The sequence below is a fragment of the Bufo gargarizans genome, chromosome 5, assembly GCF_014858855.1.
Source record: "Bufo gargarizans isolate SCDJY-AF-19 chromosome 5, ASM1485885v1, whole genome shotgun sequence".
In the NCBI taxonomy this organism is placed as follows: Eukaryota; Metazoa; Chordata; class Amphibia; order Anura; family Bufonidae; genus Bufo; species Bufo gargarizans.
This window is the reverse complement of record NC_058084.1, coordinates 31,757,329-31,775,926: the sequence shown is the minus strand read 5'-3', so window position 1 is coordinate 31,775,926 and position 18,598 is coordinate 31,757,329. Positions and strand designations below refer to the sequence as shown.

Genomic DNA, 18,598 nt, shown 5'->3' with positions numbered 1-18,598 from the left:
AAAAAAAATACAATTAACTTTTATTCTGTACTAAAAAAAGGCAGCTACTCTATAATATGGAAAGTGTTTCCCTAAATAAATCTAAACCGAAAATAGTCAGGGCCTCCGTTTTTTCCTTCACAATTAAAAGGACACAAATCGGCAAGGTATTAAAAGGGTTCTCCGGGAAACAAAGAAAAAAAACGGAAAATATTTAAGCATTTTAATATGAATTTCCAAATGCATTTAATAATTTCTAACAGTTCATCTTGTCTAGGGGCAATCAGAGAAATGGTCACCGATTCCTTCACATGGAATCCGTCCTAATAACCGCAGAACTGCCTAGGTTAGAATGCAGAGCAGAAGCTGTATGGAAACTCCGCTCTCTGCTTTATCAGGCCTGTAAAACACCATCATCTACAGATCAGAACTGTCATCTATGCCAGCCTCAGGGCTCGCCCCTCAGCCCTCCGTACTCACTGGAATGAAGGACCAGACACACACTGCTGTGGGGAAGATGTGTTATTAGCAAACATTTTCTGGTTCTTCATTCCAGTGAGTAATGAGCTGTGACACTGGCACAGATGATAGGTCTGATCTGTAGATGATAATGTTTTACAGGGCTGACAAAGCAGAGAACAGCACTTCCATTCAGCTCCTGCTCTGCATTCTGACTCAGGAAGTTCTGCTGTCATTAGGACGGATTCCATGGGACGGAATCTGACTGTGGCCATTTACATTTTTCTGCTGCTCACCCCCTAGACAAAATGAGCCTTTACAAGTTATTATATTTATTCATAATAACGAGATTTTTGTGAACTCACCTGTAAAATCTCTCTCGCGTAGTTCATTGGGGGACACAGACCGTGGGTATAGCTGCTTGCTGCCACTAGGAGGCGACACTAGGCTAAGAAGTGATAACTCCTCCCCCGCAGGCTATACCCCCTCCAGCCTGGAGAGAGCATATCAGTTTGTGCCCAAGCAATAGGAGTAGGAGAAAAAAAATCAATAAGGAAAATACAGTACACAACCCACAACTGACAAACATCAGTCGGAATGCACCAGAACTGAGGACCATACTGGCCCACCAACCGCCAATATGTGCGGCAAACAGAACACTGGGTGGGAGCTGTGTCCCCCAATGAACTACGCGAGAAAGATTTTACAGGTGAGTTCACAAAAATCTCGTTTTCTCGCTAGTATCATTGGGGGACACAGACCGTGGGACGTCCTAAAGCAGTCCACGGGGAGGGAAAACAAATCACACGCCCCTGGAGAAAAAACGCCCTCGAGGATGCGGCATCCGCTGCCGCCTGCAAGATCTTGCTGCCTGGAGCAGCAACAGATGATGGCTAGAAAAGACCCCCGAAAAACTCGGTGAACTTGCCGGAAGACCAAGACGCTGCCCTCTAGAAGCGATGTCTGGAGTAGATGAACCCGAGAAATGACGACCGCTGGACGGCCAGGCCATCACTCCGCTAGGAAGCAACCGACAGGCAGACATCCCAGGAAAAAAAGCATCCCGTTGGAAGACGCCAGCTATGACAAGGACCTCCAAGAAAATCAGGCAGAAAACCCATACAGCGGAACGCGCCAGATATGGACCAGCAAATCTCTGAGGCCAAAATAGATGGCTGATGGAGAGCCCGCCCTTAAAATACGAGGGAGAAAGAAGAGAAAAACCATGTCCGAGAAGACCCGAAAAGCGGTGACCTTCCGCCAGAAAGAAAATTCTGGCGGAGCACTGCCTGATGCAAATGACAAAGGACAAATGGACGTACAAAAAGAAGAAGAAGTCCCAGAGGGGGGGCTTGTTTGTTCCTGAAACGCCACCAGCGATCTACCGATCGTCGGGGCGAAGCCGGTTGTAGACCACAACTGTGGGAGCGGAACCAAAATCCAGGTTCGCAGGATCCTCCTCTGGTTAAAAGAAACCGGTAATGGAAAAAAAAACCATAATTGACATATAGTGACTTCCGGGCAGAGACCAAGATAAGAGAATACTCTCCGTGGAAAAAAATAGATCCCGGATTCCATAGCTATACAACCCATTGCCACCGGTCGAGGAGACCGAAGGGAAAAGGTGGTCAGCAGTCCAGCTAGCGGAAGGACAGGAAAGAAAAATAGGGGTGTTCCGTTCAAGGAACTAAATCCCTACCAGTGGTGACAAGGTGTGACAGTCACCCGCTCAGCCTGGCTTGGGGGGACCGTAGTCCACCACCGGAAGGAGCAGTGAAAGGAATGACCACCATCGCTTGATGTGACACAGAAGTAACCATAACTGAAGGAAGGAATCACTGTAGTGGTAGACGAGTGCCACAGGGACTAAGTAAACATATCTGACGGACAGTATCACCGTAGTGGTAGACGAGTGCCACAGGGACTAAGCTACCCAGTCGAGCGCGCCCAAGTAAGGTGCTGATAGCTATGGCACTGACGCCAATGCAAAACCCGAGTTGACGACACAAGAACAATAGTCGTCAGAGCAACGGACAGTTAACAGTAATGAAGACCATTGAGAGGTCAGGGCAAAGCCCATTGCCATCAGGGACTGGCACTGTACAGATCTCTTGGTAATGAAATACACCCTTGAGGAGGAGCCCATACAAAGGAAGCTGCCAGAGTAACGCAAAGGCCACACTCCAGCTGAGGAGGATGCCACACCGTACAGGATACCAATCCCAGAGTCGGAAGAAAACGCCGTCTGACGAAGGAACTGTGCAATAGGAATGTTCAGTAGGAACCCTAGCATGTAGTGGAGATGCAAATACCCTTTGTACAGTAATAGCTACCGCCTGCTCCTCCCAGCGTAAAACTGAGGGAGAGGCCTAAGGACACCCAGAAGTAGCATGGAACCAAGCTAACTCAGTCAACCAGAGCCATTCTGAGGCATTCCATCTAAAAAGGGGGCAAAACCAGAGCAACCGCCGAAGCAGTGTCAGGGTAGAACCCCTATCTGAGGGGTCTGACCCACTGCCATGAGTTCGATCTCCGGCCCTTGCTGAGAACTACCCTTGCTTTTTGTCAGAAATGGGATCTGAACCCACGCCTCCATTTGGAGACCCGAACACCCATACACGGAAGAGATTAACTCTTGAGTCTGGCACATTAGACCACTCGGCCATCCTGACTTAGAGAACACGCTGTAGTAGTCAATGCAGAATGCCAGCAAAACACCCTCACCTAATGAGGAAGAGTGGTGGCCCAGAATACAGAGTCAGTGCAACCTTGGGTTCGCTGGGTCGTAATACCAACATTTGTATAATGGCGTGCACCCACACGCTGTAGAGGACCAAGTTCTGACCGACCTGAACGGTGGAGGCCCATAGGGATGGGAATCTAGGGCACCGGAAGAGCTGCTGAGCGACTCCCTTAAGAGAACAAGGAACGACCTATCTGCGCCAACCACCAGTACCAGAAGAGACGGGAGGATACAGTATGGGAGCAGTCCCAGTATCCATATACCTCTAGATGAAGAGTACCAGGCACCAATGGCAACGACTGTTGCCGCGGCCCACCCGTGAAGGAAGCCCCGGCATCTAGTGCGGAGGCTTAGTTGAATTAAAGCATGTATAGATGCTCAGTGATTTCCCGTTAGATGTAGAAGGGGGTAATGCCACGACTGTTGAATAGTATTCAGTGGTAGCGCAACCCTCCGTCAAGGAAGGAAGGTAGGGAGATAAACAGAACCGCATCCAACGGTAGTGTAATAACCCCCTCCTGGAGGGGGTAACGCGTACTGTAAGCACTACCCTCAATGGAAGTGCAAACACTCCACCTATAAAGGGGAGAAAAATATATAGGGAGTACTGAATCCTGAGGTTAGCGCCAGTACCTAACCTATGGCAGGGGGTAATGCACCCAGTAGGAATTGACCCCTATGGCAGAGAATTACACCCCTATCGAAGAGGATAATGCATACGAATAGTCCCGTTCCCGGTGGGTAGAGAATTCCTCCACCTAAGCAAGGTGGTAATACTTACAGCAAACATTGCCACCCGCGATAAAGCCATAACGCCTCCTATAAGAGAGGCTAATGCATAACGCCAGTACTGTACCCAGTGGAACAGCAATCCGTCAACAACCGAAAGGGGAGACGCAAATGGCTGGCCCTGACCAGTGCAAGTGCCGTCAGTCCACCTGTGGAAGGAGGGAATACAAAGGGTAAGTACTGTATCCAGTAGCAAAGCAAATGCCGCCTAAGGAAGGGGCAATGCAGACAATCAGTACTGCCGGTAGCATGGATGCAGTCTAGAAGGTTCATATCAGAGTCCGCAGAACTGTTCCCTGTTCCCTCAGAACCAACCCCTGTCAGAAGGGAGGGTTCTGAATATCACCCTAATGAGGAAGGATGGAGGTGCGGAGGAGACCGAGGAGGAATGTCCTGCTCGTGCGCAGCTCTACCTCTTAGCATCCAGCCATGGCAGTTGCAGGCTGTGACGGCGGTGATATAACCATCAAAACACCCAGGAGGTGGAATCGGCATCCCTACCTGACCGCTCACAGGATTGTGTGGGCGGTACTCAATCGACCCACAATCCAGGAGGGTGGATTGGGAACTGCCAGAGGTCCTCCATTGGATTGCGCATGTGGATTAACAACCAAATGACCCAAGAGGGTGGATTGGGAATCCAGCAGCTGTGCTCCCCTGGCTTGTGCAGGTGGAGCATTATCAACCAAACGGCCCCGTAGGGCGGATTGGGAATCCTTCAGATGTGCTCCCCCGGATCCGCGCAGGTGGAGAATTATCAACCAACGGCCTCAGCGGGCGGATTGGGAATCCTCAGATGTTCTCCCCTGGATTTGTGCAGGTGGAGCATTAATCAACCAAACGACCCCGTAGGGCAGATTGGGAATCCTTCAGATGCGCTCCCCTGTATTTTTGTAGGTGGAGTATTATCAACCAAACGGCCCCAGCGGGCGGATTGGGAATCCTCCAGATGTGCTCCCCTGTATGTGTGCAGGTGGAGTAATATCAACCAAACAGCCCAGCGGGCGGATTGGGAATCCTGCAGATGTGCTCCCCTGCATTTGTGCAGGTGGAGCATTATCAACCAAACGGCCTCAGCGGGCGGATTGGGAATCCTTCAGATGTGCTCCCCTGTATTTGTGCAGGTGGAGCATTATCAATCAAACGGCCCGTATGGCGGATTGGGAATCCCTCAGATGTGCTCCCCTGGATTTCACCTGTGGTGGCCTATACACCAGACGACCCAGAAGGTGGTCTGGGAAGTCTTCATGTGTGCATTCTCAACTAAACAGCCCCGGAGGGCGGATTGGGAAACTGTGAGCAATCCTGTGCTGTCCAGATAGGACATGGGCCCAGCCCCATACCCCACCACCAGGGTGGACATGCCGGCAGGAAGGGGTTAGGGTTAACTTCCTAATCTAAGGTAATTGGCATGCAGAAAGGGGACACTCAGATAATGCAGTGCCGGCTGCAAACAAACGACTTGCCACAAAGGGTTAACCCAGCTCAGATGACCAGATGCGGAGCTCAGCGGGGCACCTGGGGGAGGAGCGACAGCTAGTCGGGGAGAATCCGCGCCAAAAGGACGAACCCGCCCCCTCCATAACTGGAATGAAAGTTGCGGCCTAGTAGGCCGCAAAAGCCGGGACATAAAGTTCGGCGCACAGCCGACCGGGCGGTACTGCCGGCCGGTTACCACAGCGGGGCCTGAAGAGCAACCGCCGATGTCTGCCCACTGATTTGGAGGGGGAGTGTCCACTCTCGCTGCGGGAACCCATCCCGTGCCGCTAAAACAACTGCACGGGCTGAGTCCCGGTAGGCCCGAAGAGGAGTCGGGGGCTAGATTTTTGGCGCCGGCCAAACGAATAGCCGGCCGGGAGTGGAGTGACCGGAGCGGCGCTCTGCAAGTGCCCTGGCTGAACATCGGCCGCGGGAGCTCACCCCGCAGGCCGTACCTGGACCAGAATCTGAGGAGAACCCAGGCCCCCCGTATGGACAGAAGCCCAAACCTACATTGGGCCTGAGGTAATGTGGGGCCCTCATCATGAATGGCCCACCTGAGGAAAAAAGGTCCTCCATCTTATGATGAGGTGACCGGGGGGGGAAGGGAGAAGGGGGAGGGGAAGGGCCGAGGTACTTACCCAATACGGACTACTCACCCCATCTTCATCCTCTTCTCTTCACCCTTTCTCAGAGTACCAGCAGGGTCACCTCTTCAGCCGCTGGCACACGAAGTGGCAGGAGACTGGAATGGCGGAGGGTCTCGCCGGATTCAGGTGACCCCCTTGGCTGGCGGGAAGCAGGGGAGCTGGGCTGCCCTGGTCCACTTTCGTTTCTTGGGGAGGGCGAGCGGTGAGGGATTCCGACACCGGCCTTGCTCCCGGGGTAGACAGAGTGGCAGGCGACTGTTTCCCCAACCTAAAAGAGGAAAAAGATAAAAAAATAAAAGTAAGCCGCCCTGCAAAAGCAGGGAGGTCTGCCTCCTACGACACTAAGCTAAAAACTGATATGCTCTCTCCAGGCTGGAGGGGGTATAGCCTGCGGGGGAGGAGTTATCACTTCTTAGCCTAGTGTCGCCTCCTAGTGGCAGCAAGCAGCTATACCCACGGTCTGTGTCCCCCAATGATACTAGCGAGAAAATGTTTTTTGTTTCCTGGAGAACCTCTAAGCACAGCTGTCACTGGTTGTATAGACTCACCAGGGTATGCTCATAAATATAGTTATTAATGACATCTGTGGGAGTTGCTGTATCGTCCAGTAGGCCAATAGAGTAATTTGCATCTTCATTAAATCCTTTCATCTCAGCCGTATTCCGCAAATCCGACAATCATAAACCAAGAAACGTGAAATTAGGGGTCCGCAAGTCTTTCTGGGTCCTAAAAATATGCAACAAACTAAAGAAAAATAAAGCACTGATTAGGTGTGTCATGTCTTTAATAGTACATGCATGCATCTTAGCCAAAAAATATAATGCACTAAAACAATGTGAGAAAGCACAGGTTGTCTGATATTTGAGGTGCACATATGGCTTTACTTTAGATCTGTGGTTTGAATCAGGGGTACTTTGCAGAGCCATGGGCTGAAGGAATCCATTACAAGTTAGGATGAGTTCACATCTGCGCTTTTAATTCCGGCAGAGGAACAGAATTCACTGTATCCAGCATATATGCCAAGAAGTGGCTGGATCCCATTACAGTGAAGGGGGATATGGCAGTGAACGGTGGTATCTGGCTGCTGAATTTAAAAGTGCAGATGTGAACCCAGCCTTAGTGGAGTCAGGAGGAATAGCAATTTGTTTGAAACCTGATCCAACATGGATATCAAAGTGAACTCTATGAATGAACGTCATGCTCCGTGGAATCCATCTGTCCCTGTTCTCAACCATTTCAGACTAAGGAGAACATGAGAAACCTGTACTTGTGAAACCTCCAATATGATTTGTGTAGCAGCTCGCTATAAACACCACCCGTCACATCTTCTGCTGTCTGTTTATTCTGGGGCATTCTATAACTCCGCATTGTACCGTTCCTCTGTTAGTACTCCTAGAATTTTATGAACAAGGCATGATGGATACTTGTTCTCATTCTGTTTATGCCAAATTCGGACTCTACCATTTGAATGTCTCAACAGAAATCGAGACTCAGACCAGGCAACATTTTTCCAGTCAACAGTCCAATTTTGGTGAGCTCGTGCAAATTGTAGCCTCTTTTTCCTATTTGTAGTGGAGATGAGTGGTACCCGGTGGGGTCTTCTGCTGTTGTAGCCCACCTTTCTTTCCCATTCTGACATTCAGTTTGGAGTTCAGGAGATTGTCTTGACCAGGACCACAACCCTACATGCATTGAAGCAACTGCCATGTGATTGGTTGACTAGATAATCGCATTAATGAGAAATAGAACAGGTGTAACTAATAATTCTTTAGGTGAGTATGTATTGAATAAGGAGTAAGCTTAGATGTCCCCTGAATGCCTCCAATACACAGTAACTGTGGCCAAACCTGAACAGGAGCAGTCAGTCTAATGTGCAGCGAGCTCCCAACTCTACCCTGACAGGATTGGGTGACATGAATATTTTCGCCCATCCCTTTGTTCTCCTGTGACATTAGCCGCCATCGGGTGCCTGGCAGCGTCCTTCTCCCCTCTCCCATTGAGCACACATTCAGCCGAGCTAAATATGGGGGACAAAGGAAAGACCTCTGTGGCTGGGCAACTGTTTGGCTGACAGCTGTTGAATGCGTATGGCCGTCTCAAAGGGGATTGCTGGTTAAAATGATTTTTAAGCTAGTGCCCGCAGAAGATTCATACTTGCCTTCTCCACACCGCTCCAGTCCTCCACCTGGCTGGCCATATAGTCACGTGCACTGCTAATGCCAATGACTGGCTTGAGTGGTGAAGTGCTGCTTGTGGCCACATCACTGATTAAGCCAGTCAATGGTGGACACAGTGCATGTGACCATGGCCAGCCAGGTGGGGACATGAAGATAGCGGAGGACTGGAGTAACATGGAGAAGGCAAGTATGAATCTTCTGCTGGCACTAGCTTAAAGGGAACCTGTCACCCAAAAATCGCCTATTAAGCTGTTTACAGTACCTTATAGTGCTGTATAGTCGTTTCCTGATGCACTTTTTGTTGCCGGGCGCGGGCGCGTTTGATACAGGATGTCGGGCGCATGCGCAGTGCGGCGAAAGTAAGACGGCGCGTAGTACGCGCGGCAGCCGGGACCGCGCTCCTGCCGCCCTTTACTGCGCATGCGGCCGTTGAGCGCGGTCCCGGAATCGGATTTCGGCTGTCAGTCACAGAGGCAGGGGGCGGGGAGAGGGCCATGTAAGACGCCGAGGCCGCTGCCCCCGTGACTTCAAGCCTGACTTGAAGCACGGGGCAGCAGCTGAATATAACATCGATTTCTGACTGAGCATACATGCTGCAAAACTAACAAAAAGTGCATCAGGAAACGACTATACAGCACTATAAGGTACTGTAAACAGCTTAATAGGCGATTTTTGGGTGACAGGTTCCCTTTAAAAAACTCAATGACCTGAAAATCCCTTTTAGTTCAATTCCTATAATTCACTTTCCTGCCTAGCACAAAAAAAAAAATCACCAAATGTAATGTTTCGTTATGTAGATGTAAAGCCTTGTATTCTGCCTATTGATAGACTGCAGCGTTACAACTAAGGCTACTTTCACACTCAAGTTTGGTGCGGATCCATTATGGATCTGCATAGATTGATCCGTTCAAATACAACCGTCTGCATACGTTTAGAACGGATCAGTTTGTATTATCTATAACAGCAAAGACGGATCAGTCTTGAACACCACTGAAAGTCAATAGGGGACAAATCAGTTTTCTACTGTGCCATATTGTGTCAGTGACAACAGATCCGTCCCCATTGACCCACATTGTGCGCCAGGACGGATCCGTTTGGCTCAGTTTCGTCAAGCAGACAGCAAAAGGATGCAAGCAGCATTTGTGTCCGCCTCCAAAGCGGAACGGAGGCAAACTGATGCATTCTGAGCGGATCCTTTTCCATTCAGAAGGCATTAGGGCAAAACTGAAACTAAAACGCCAGTGTGAAAGTAGCCTAAAATTAAAAGGCTGCTAAAAAGTGTGCCACCAAACCAGTAAGATTTCTACAGACCACCTACACAGTGACATATTTGTTGCACTAATTGCTAGCTTTGGGGACAGCTACACAAAGCAAGAACTTTTACTAGATGCTATCATACAAAAACCAGCAAGTCTGCACGTCGCCCCAACACAATAGTCAATAGGCACACCCAGTGCGTTCTATTTAAAACATGCCACAACTTTCCTTATTCCCAATGGCACTGGAGAGCGCGCCGGACACATCAGAAAGTACGACCGGCATGTCGTTAACAATCACTGTCTGTATTGTGACTAGTCTAACAATGGCTGTGAGGACATACACCATATAGGCTCAAACGGGAAAATAACCCACTGAATATAAATAGCAGCAGACCTAACGAGGGGACTATTTTTAGAGAGAATGTAAATCTATGTGGGATTTAACAGGCATTCCCTTAAACAATGCTTGGATGAAGTGCGGTCTGGATCTTACAGGAATGTGCCAGAAGCTGCTCAGACTATACTCATTTAATTGAAATCATTTCCCAAATCCAGTCTCAGACAACTAAAATATAATTATAATGGGAAGTATTTTTTTCTGAGATACAGCTCAATTTAGCAGATGCAGAGGGTCACCTACATGGACAAGTTAGGAGATGGAACCTCCTATCATCAGCTAGGCTGCCAAGGCGGCTCCGCGTTGAAGTCAAACTGCTCTCTATAGAGCGCTTTTCCTAGTCCCACTGGATAGTTGTATGCCTTGAATGAAAATCCGCCCTGAAAAAACAAAACAAAAAACAGTTATAAGGACAATATAAAACACATGAATATCAGTCAGCAGATAAAAGTGCATATATAGTCATAACGAGCCTCTACCATAACATATCATGGATAACTTTGCAAGTCATCTCCAAAAACGGAAGGTCCCTCTGTCCAGGTTATCTGAAATATATCCTGGGAACAAGGAGGAAACCATGGGCAGTAGTGATGTACCATACTACAGTCTCGTTTACTACCAATATCTAGCTATGAGGTAGAGAGGTAAGGCCTGTTTTACACTGGCATTAATGGTTTCAGCTGGGGATCTGTAGGTACCGTGTGCAGCCAAAAGTCCATCCGGCCCCATTCACTATAACAGGGATCGGCAGAGATCTGGCTGCAGCACAGCAAATACGCCAAGGGGTGGTCGGGCAAAAACTACGCAGCCACAAGGAGACCTTATACTGTACGGGGGCAGCCACAAGGAGACCTTATACTGTACAGGGGCAGCCACAAGGGGACCTTATACTGTACAGGGGCAGCCACAAAAACATGTTCTACTGTGTGGGGCAGCAGCCAGGCAGCCACAACTTGGAGACAGTCATACTGTAGTGTTGGGGCACTGTCCGCCGGGCAGAAGCCACAAGGAGACAATACATTAGGCCTCTTTCACACAGGCGAGTTTTCCACGCAGGTAAAATGCGTGAGGTGAACCATTTCAATGGGGATGTGCAGAAGTGTGAAAATCACCGCTCATCTCAGCATGCTCTATATTGTGTGTTCACGCAACGCAGGCCCCATAGAAGTGAATAGGGCTGCGTGAAGATTGCAAGCAAGTGCGGATGCGGTGTAGTTTTCACGCATGGTAACTAGGCGACTATCAGGATGGGGACCCGATCTTTATCATTTTCCCTTATAACATGGTTAATAAGGGAAAATAGTAGCATTCTTAATATAGAATGCTTAGTAAAAGTGATGGAGGGGTTAAAAAAATATTAAACTCACCTCATCCTCTTATTCAAGCAGCCCGACTTCTTTTCTTTCTTCTTCTTTGAGGACCTGAGAGGAAAAGACCTTTGGTGATGTCACTGCGTTCAGCACATGGTCCATCACCAAAGGTCCTTTCCTCCCAGGTCCTCAAAGAAGAAGAAAGAAAAGAAGTCGGGCTGCGTGAATAAGAGGATGAGGAGTTTAATTTATTTTTTTATCCCCTCCATCCCTAATTTACTAAGCATTCTGTATTGGGGAGCTATTTTCCCCTATAACCATGTTATAAGGGAAAATAAAATCTAAACACAGATCCCAAACTTCCGTGAAGAAGTCCGGGTACCAAACATGCAGATTGTTCTCACGCGCGTGCAAAACGCATTAAAACACTTTGCACTCGCGTGGAAAAATCGTGCATTTTCCCGCGACGCACCTGCATCTTGCCCAGCCCTCACACGCGACACGTGTGAAAGAGGCCTTACACAGTATGGAGGCAGCAGCCACAACAAGAGACATTACAGTGGGGGCAGCAGCCACAAGGTGCTGCCACCCACCCATGTCTTATGGCCACCTGTGTGACCTGCCTGCCACCACACAGCAATTCCTTCTTGTTGGTCATGTCATGGAGGAGGGAGGGACTCGATGGCTTATTCCCTGTCTGCGGCTGCTATTTCAATGTGCGGTGCGTGCAGCTAGTTGCAGACAGGAAGGAAAGAGTAGGCCAGAGTTGGACAGGGCTGCAGAAGACATAGTTGGGGGTCATCCGATAGACATTACACCTTTAATCGGGGCCGGGCCCGTCCGACAGATGTAATATATAGGGTCTCTCCGCAGGCGAGAGGAAACAGATATCGCCATATCACTTTCTTAATACCACAGTATACCGCCCAACCCTAGGACAATCATTGTATGTTGAAACCATTCTAAGTTGTCATCTAAGATGAGAGAAAATTAAGATTTAAGAAAAATAAGCAGATAACTAAGACAGATAAGACAAGTCCTTACATATAATGGCTCATGCACACAAACGTATTTTCTTTTCGGTTCCGTCCCTTTTTTTCAGACCGTATACGGAAACCATTCACTTCAATGGGTCCGCAAAAACAACAGAAGGTACTCTGTGAAATCCATTTCCGTTCCGCAGAAAAGTAGTGCATGTTCTATTGTCCGCAAATCACAGTCCGAGGCCCCATTTAAGTCAACGGGTCTGCAAAAAATAGGGAACGCACACAGAACACATCCGTATTTTGCGGATCCATACTGTACAACAAATGCTATGCCCAGCCCATATTGCTCAGGTGATAAATAAGATACTGTTTCCAAACTGCAAAAAAGGGATCACATTCTGAAGCCACACAGATATGTTTTGTGGAAAAACGGAACGGAAGAGGACTTAATCAGAGAAAAAACACCTCAGATAAGGAACAGATCCCTAACAGTCAGGAATAGCTGATAACTAGCAACTTGGGGTACCTTCACACTAGCGTTTTTCTTTTCCGGCATGGAGTTCCTTCCTAGGGGCTCTATACCGGAAAAGAACTGATCAGTTTATCCCCATGCATTCTGAATGGAGAACAATCCGTTCAGGATGCATCAGGCTGTCTTCAGTTCAGTCTTTTTGACTTCAGGATAATGAGATAATACCACAGCATGCAGCGGTTTTATCTCCGTCCAAAATTCCGGAACACTTGCCGAAATGCAAGATCCGGCATTTTTTCCTATTGAAATGCATAATGCTGGATCCACCCCTGAGTGTTCCGGTAAAACAGATATTGCAATGCGGTTTGCGCACGCTCAGACTGAAAAAATGTGAATATAAATGCTGAATCAGTTTTTTTGGATGACACCGGAGAATCAGGATCCTTATCTGTCTGACAAATGCCATCAGTTTGCGTCCAGATTGCTGGATCCGGCAGGCAGTTCCATCAATAGAACTGCCTGCCGGAATCCTCTGCCGCAAGTGTGAAAGTACCATAATACCGCTATTTTACCAAAGAAGTGACCTTGATTGGTTGGATCTGAGGCATTGCATGTTGAGTCTAGTTTCAACTTACGATGGGTCAGAAAAGATCATTGTATGTCAAAAAATATGTTATCCCAAAGCCATTGTGTCTTGAGGGATCCCTGTATAGGAACAATGTTGATTTCTGTAACAGGCTTCACTTCACTATCATTGTAACTTGGTACATGCTGGACATCATCAGCTCAACAAATCAGATTCTTAAAGGGGATGCCGCAAGATTAATATGTTAAAGGGAACCTGTCAACGGGATTTTGGGTATAGAGCTGAGGACATGGGTTGCTAGATGGCCGCTAGCACATCCACAATATCCAGTCCCCATAGCTCTGTGTGCTTTTATTGTGTAAAGAATACTATTTGATACATATGCAAATTAACCTGAGATGAGTCCTGTCCCTGGCTCATCTCACGTACAGGACTCCTCTCAGGTTAATTTGCATATGTATCAAATAGTATTCTTTACACAATAAAAGCACACAGAGCTATGGGGACTGGGTATTGCAGATGTGCTAGCGGCCATCTATCAACCCATGTCCTTAGCTCTATACACAAAATCTCGGTGACAGGTTCCCTTTAAATAGAACCATATAATGTACTTCATACAACACTGCCTCCTCTCCTGGTAGTGTCATTTACAGACCGCTCATTGTCAGGGGTTACGACCACAACTGCAATCCAGCAGCGGTGGCCACATCTAGTTGGTTATAAAGCGCCGGCCCGTAGGGTGGCAGAGATCGCGGTAGCAAGCGTACATAGCTGCCCGTGCGCAGCAGCTCAGTACCGTCCTGGCCACCTCATACAGTGAGCTGCTGAAGAAAATATTACCAGGAATATTGCCAAGTGACATGGGCTACAGGACCAGCACTTGACCAGTCCATCGCCAATAAGAGGTCACACATTATACAGTCCTAAAGGGGACCAAAGGACGCCTCCAATTATAAACCGCACCCAGCACCATTTGTTTGCAGACTGCAAAAACGAACAAACTCGAAATGTGCCAAAGCCTAGCGCCTGGCCGAAAATCCCAGAACACTAATGGTTAATAGAGGAAGACAAAAATTGACTTCTGAGCAGACAGAGCATAAAGCGGTTAGCGGCAAGAAGCAGGTTATAAGCTGCTATAGTGGCAACGCCATTCATTCAAACTATTCAATAGAGCTTATTGCTAAGTAAACTGCCTTAAAAGTGGAGTAACCCATTGACAGACGAGCGCTAGAAAGCAGCGGAGACAGGAGGGCGCTCTGTGCGCATTTACTACAATCACATCAAGCAGCAAAGCCGAGCAGATAATGTCACACAAATCAGCAGCAGTTACACGTAATGAGGAGGATCAAAACCCCAAACACCACAAAGAACGCCGCCACCACAGGAGTTACCTCAGACATTTACAAGGCACATCTGCTCCCATTGCTGGATGGAAGGAGACACATGGGTGTAAGGCATGTGCTCTCCTGGCCCGTCCGACGCAGAGTGAAACTACACAACGGCCGGTTTACATTGTTAATTTAATGACAGGAAAAAGAAAACTAGATTGGGCTGGTCCAGGCCGGAAAGAAATCCCTCACCCCACCCTGCATTCCCTCTATTTGCACTGTTGCCACCAACACTGGCGGCATGCACGCCGACCCAAAAAGACAGAAGAATAGAGGATCTGACAGGGAACGCCGGCGCCAAAGCAGGGCATGACTTTGGGTGATTGTTCTAGCATCTCTGCTAATGATAACCCTCGTTTCACCAAAAAGGCATGTGCACAAGACTAGGGTGTATACGAGGTCTTAACCACTTCCTCGCTCTCAGCCACATTAACACTAGCTTATAGATGTAAGCTGTACTCATCCTCTAAACGTGGCCACTTCTTACTACTACATGGAACAAAAAGTAGTCCCCATTCACACGACTGCCAGTTTTGCTTGTTTCCCCTTCCGCAGGTCTCACTCTATGTTACAAATGCCTATTTGTGTCCTCAAACCAGACAATAGGACACGATTATTATATTTTTTTCACGGAGACTCTGATATAACCTTTTGCAGCCCCACTGAAATGAATGGATCCGCATCCTATCCAATGTGGGTCGGTTGTGGGAATGGGGACCAAATTAGCCATTTGCCAAAATGCTGGGACTTTCACCTACTGTAAGAACAAGTGCCCAATGCAGAGATGTGTCCGGTGGTGGGGATTAGCTCCAATAGCCAGAACAAGGAGCTGCTGCAAACTGGTCCCAGCTCCTCCATTACATGATCCCCTATACACAGGCACATGAACCATCATGAAGCGTGATGAGGTGGATAACCACGTGACTGGTAAGCTGTAAGGAGCACCACAGCCTCCTCAATCAGCTGATCTGCAGGGGTGCCAGGAGTCGGACCCCCACCAATCTGATACTGATGGTACCTTTGTACTTAGTCTCGTACTGCCAGGCACAATTCTACAACTTTTGGCTTCACCAGCTCTGGACAGACTTGCTCCTATAAGAGAGGACGGGTCATTCTTCCACATGAGATTATGGTGCCTGGAGCGAGGTGGATACTCTATAGAGCAGAAGATCGCCAACCTTCAGCACTCCAGCAGCTCTGAAACTACAGCTCTCAGAATCCACCTCTCACTTCTATGGGAGTTACAAGAACAGACAAGTGTCCATGCTGGGAGCTGTAGTTTCACAGCAGCTGGAGTGACGAAGGCTGCTGATCCTGCTAGACACCACCGTGCTCCGGGGACGACACCACCGGCAGGAAATGCTTCTCTTCACATGTCTGTTCTAGTAAATCCTTGATTTGTGGTACTCCTGTTATTCCACCCAATTATGTATGAATAAGGATTCAACTGAGTCTCACCATTCCCCATGTCAAATGGGTGTTTTCCTACACACATACAATTAAGGGGTCATGCACAAGGCCGTATCAATTTTTTGCAGACCGCAAGTTGCAGACCCACAAAACAGACACTGGCTGAATGGAACATCCTCCTCCATGATAGAAATGTATATTCTTGTCCACAATTAAAGGCAAGAATAGGACACTTTCCACTTTTTTGCAGGGCCGTGGAATGGCACTACCGATGAGGAACAGACGCGGAAAGAAAAATACAGTCATGTAAACGGGCCATTATGGTGTAGACACAGATAGCTGTCAGTCACTGATTAGCCCTCCTCCTGTACCAATAGCTCTTCACAGGAAGTGGAAAAAAAAAAAGCTAAGAAATGTATAAAACAGGTTTTACTGAATCCTCTCCCTCAAAAGTTACATCAATCTGCTCAGCTCCTCCTGCTCTATAACATGGCGTTCAGATTGCACTGCATTTTGTGGTGACAGGTCTTTTGAGAAAAGGGTGGTTCAGAATTTCTACACTAAGGGGAATAAACTTATTTACTAAGACTAGACAGGAGAGCAGACAGCGGTACATTTACACCGCCAGATAATCACTAACAAACGCTCCTTAGCGATTATCTTTACGCTTCTTGGCCCTTTAGCAGAGCTAGCTCTACAGGACACTGCCTTGTGTATCCGGGATTGTACTGATGAGACCGCCTGTAATGTAGCAAGTCAGTCAATATATGGATTTCCAATTCTAATTTCAGCCCTGCTCCTGAATAAAAGGACGATTCAGTACATATAATCTCCTTAGCCTCTTCAAAGCTGATCACAAACACGTTGTAGTGATATGTTGTAAACCAATTGACTTCCTGTCTAGACAACGCAAGTAGGCCAAAAAACCACAGCACTAATTAGGACAGTGCTCCATGGAAAGCCTAATATAAGTCTTCAAAAGGGGTTTCCAGCATTTTAATTGATGAGCTATCCTCAGGATTGTAGGACACCCGGGCCCCCCGCCCCTCAGCTGTTTATGTAAAGGCAGTGGTGCTCCTGCTCACAGCGCCGGACAAATCGCGCTCAGCCTCATTCACCAACTAAACAAAAACCTGCAGCAGCATTTAATCGGCAGCCTGTAAAATTACCATAGACTGCAATGGTGAGGCAGCATGAGTAGTTGTCACAGGCAATCATACCAGTGTGTGAGGAGGTTGGAGCTGCGCTGTAAAGCTTGTATTACACTGGAAGATCAGGCAGACGATTGTCGGGAGGGAAGCGATCCTTTCCTGGCAATCGCCCGCTGGACAGCAGAGGAGATCATGCTGCTATTACATGCAGTGAAATCCTCCACAGTATGGCAAGGTGCGATCGCCGTGCCATGCACCATACTGAATCACTGCCTGCCGGCAACAGATCCTGATTACACAGCACCGTCTGCTGCCAGCAAACAAGGAGTTTTAAAGGAAACCTGTCACCAGGATTTTGCACATAGAGCTGGGGACATGGGCTCCTAGATGGCCACTAGCACATCTGCAATACCCAGGTCCCATAGCTCTCTGCGCTTTTATTGTGTTAAAACAAAGTTTTGATTGATATGCAAATGACCTGATATGAGTCCTGTAGCCGGAGATTAGTCAAGCGGAAAGGAGCCCAGCACCGCCCCGCGTCCTCCGAATCTCCTCCTTGCTGGCTGACGTCACAGAGCTGGAGCGCCGAAATCTCGCGATGCGCGAGCTAGCGCATGCGTAGTTCGTTCCCTGTGCTGATGCCAGTACAGGGAATGAACATGATGCCGACACTGCGCATGCGCTAGCTCGCGCATCGCGAGATTTCGGTGCATCAGCTCTGTGACGTCAGCCAGCAAGGAGGAGATTCGGAGGACGCGGGGCGGTGCTGGGCTCCTTTCCGCTTGACTAATCTCCAGATGCAGGACTCATATCAGGTCATTTGCATATCAAAACTGTTTTTTAACACAATAAAAGCGCAGAGAGCTATGGGACCTGGGTACTGCAGATGTGCTAGCGGCCATCTAGCAGCCCATGTCCCCAGCTCTATGCGCAAAATCCTGGTGACAGGTTTCCTTTAAACCTGTTGAAAACCACATTTGCTTGTTGATAGGGCAATCGGCGGCAGTATTACACTGCCAGATCACCACTAATAAGCTTAGAGGACCTGTCACCGCTCCTGACTTTTCTGTTTTAATAGCTGCTTGCATTCCCCATGTAATAACAATTCTGGAGCATCTAGTCTTATGTCTGTATGTTGTGCTGTTCCTTTATCATTTCTACTAGAAGTTATGAATGAATTGCTAGCAGTCTGCAGTAAGGGAGGAGTGTACCTGCACAGTCTCACTATATCATGTCCGTGCACAGGTACACCCCCCTAACTGGTTAGCTCCCCTCTTTACATTTACTGAAAACTACTAGCAATTCATAACTTCTAGGAGGAATAAAAAAGGAATGGCACAACACAGCCATAAGAATAGATGCC

The 18,598-nt window shown here is 48.1% G+C and overlaps 1 protein-coding gene across 2 annotated transcripts in view; it reads right to left on the bottom strand.

The window, feature by feature from the left end:
* Positions 1-18,598, bottom strand: part of AZIN1 (antizyme inhibitor 1) — a 37,406-nt gene that overhangs the window by 15,811 nt on the left and 2,997 nt on the right. The window contains exons 1-3 of one of the 2 annotated variants that reach the window (XM_044293219.1): positions 14,678-14,769; positions 10,176-10,312; positions 6,648-6,843 (exon numbers count right to left, since the gene is read on the bottom strand). In XM_044293219.1, coding sequence (XP_044149154.1) covers positions 6,648-6,749 — 102 coding nt within the window. In that variant the 5' untranslated portion in view covers positions 6,750-6,843; positions 10,176-10,312; positions 14,678-14,769. Of the gene's footprint in view, positions 1-6,647; positions 6,844-10,175; positions 10,313-14,677; positions 14,770-18,598 lie in introns of those variants that run through there. The other variant, XM_044293218.1, reaches the window with a different exon arrangement.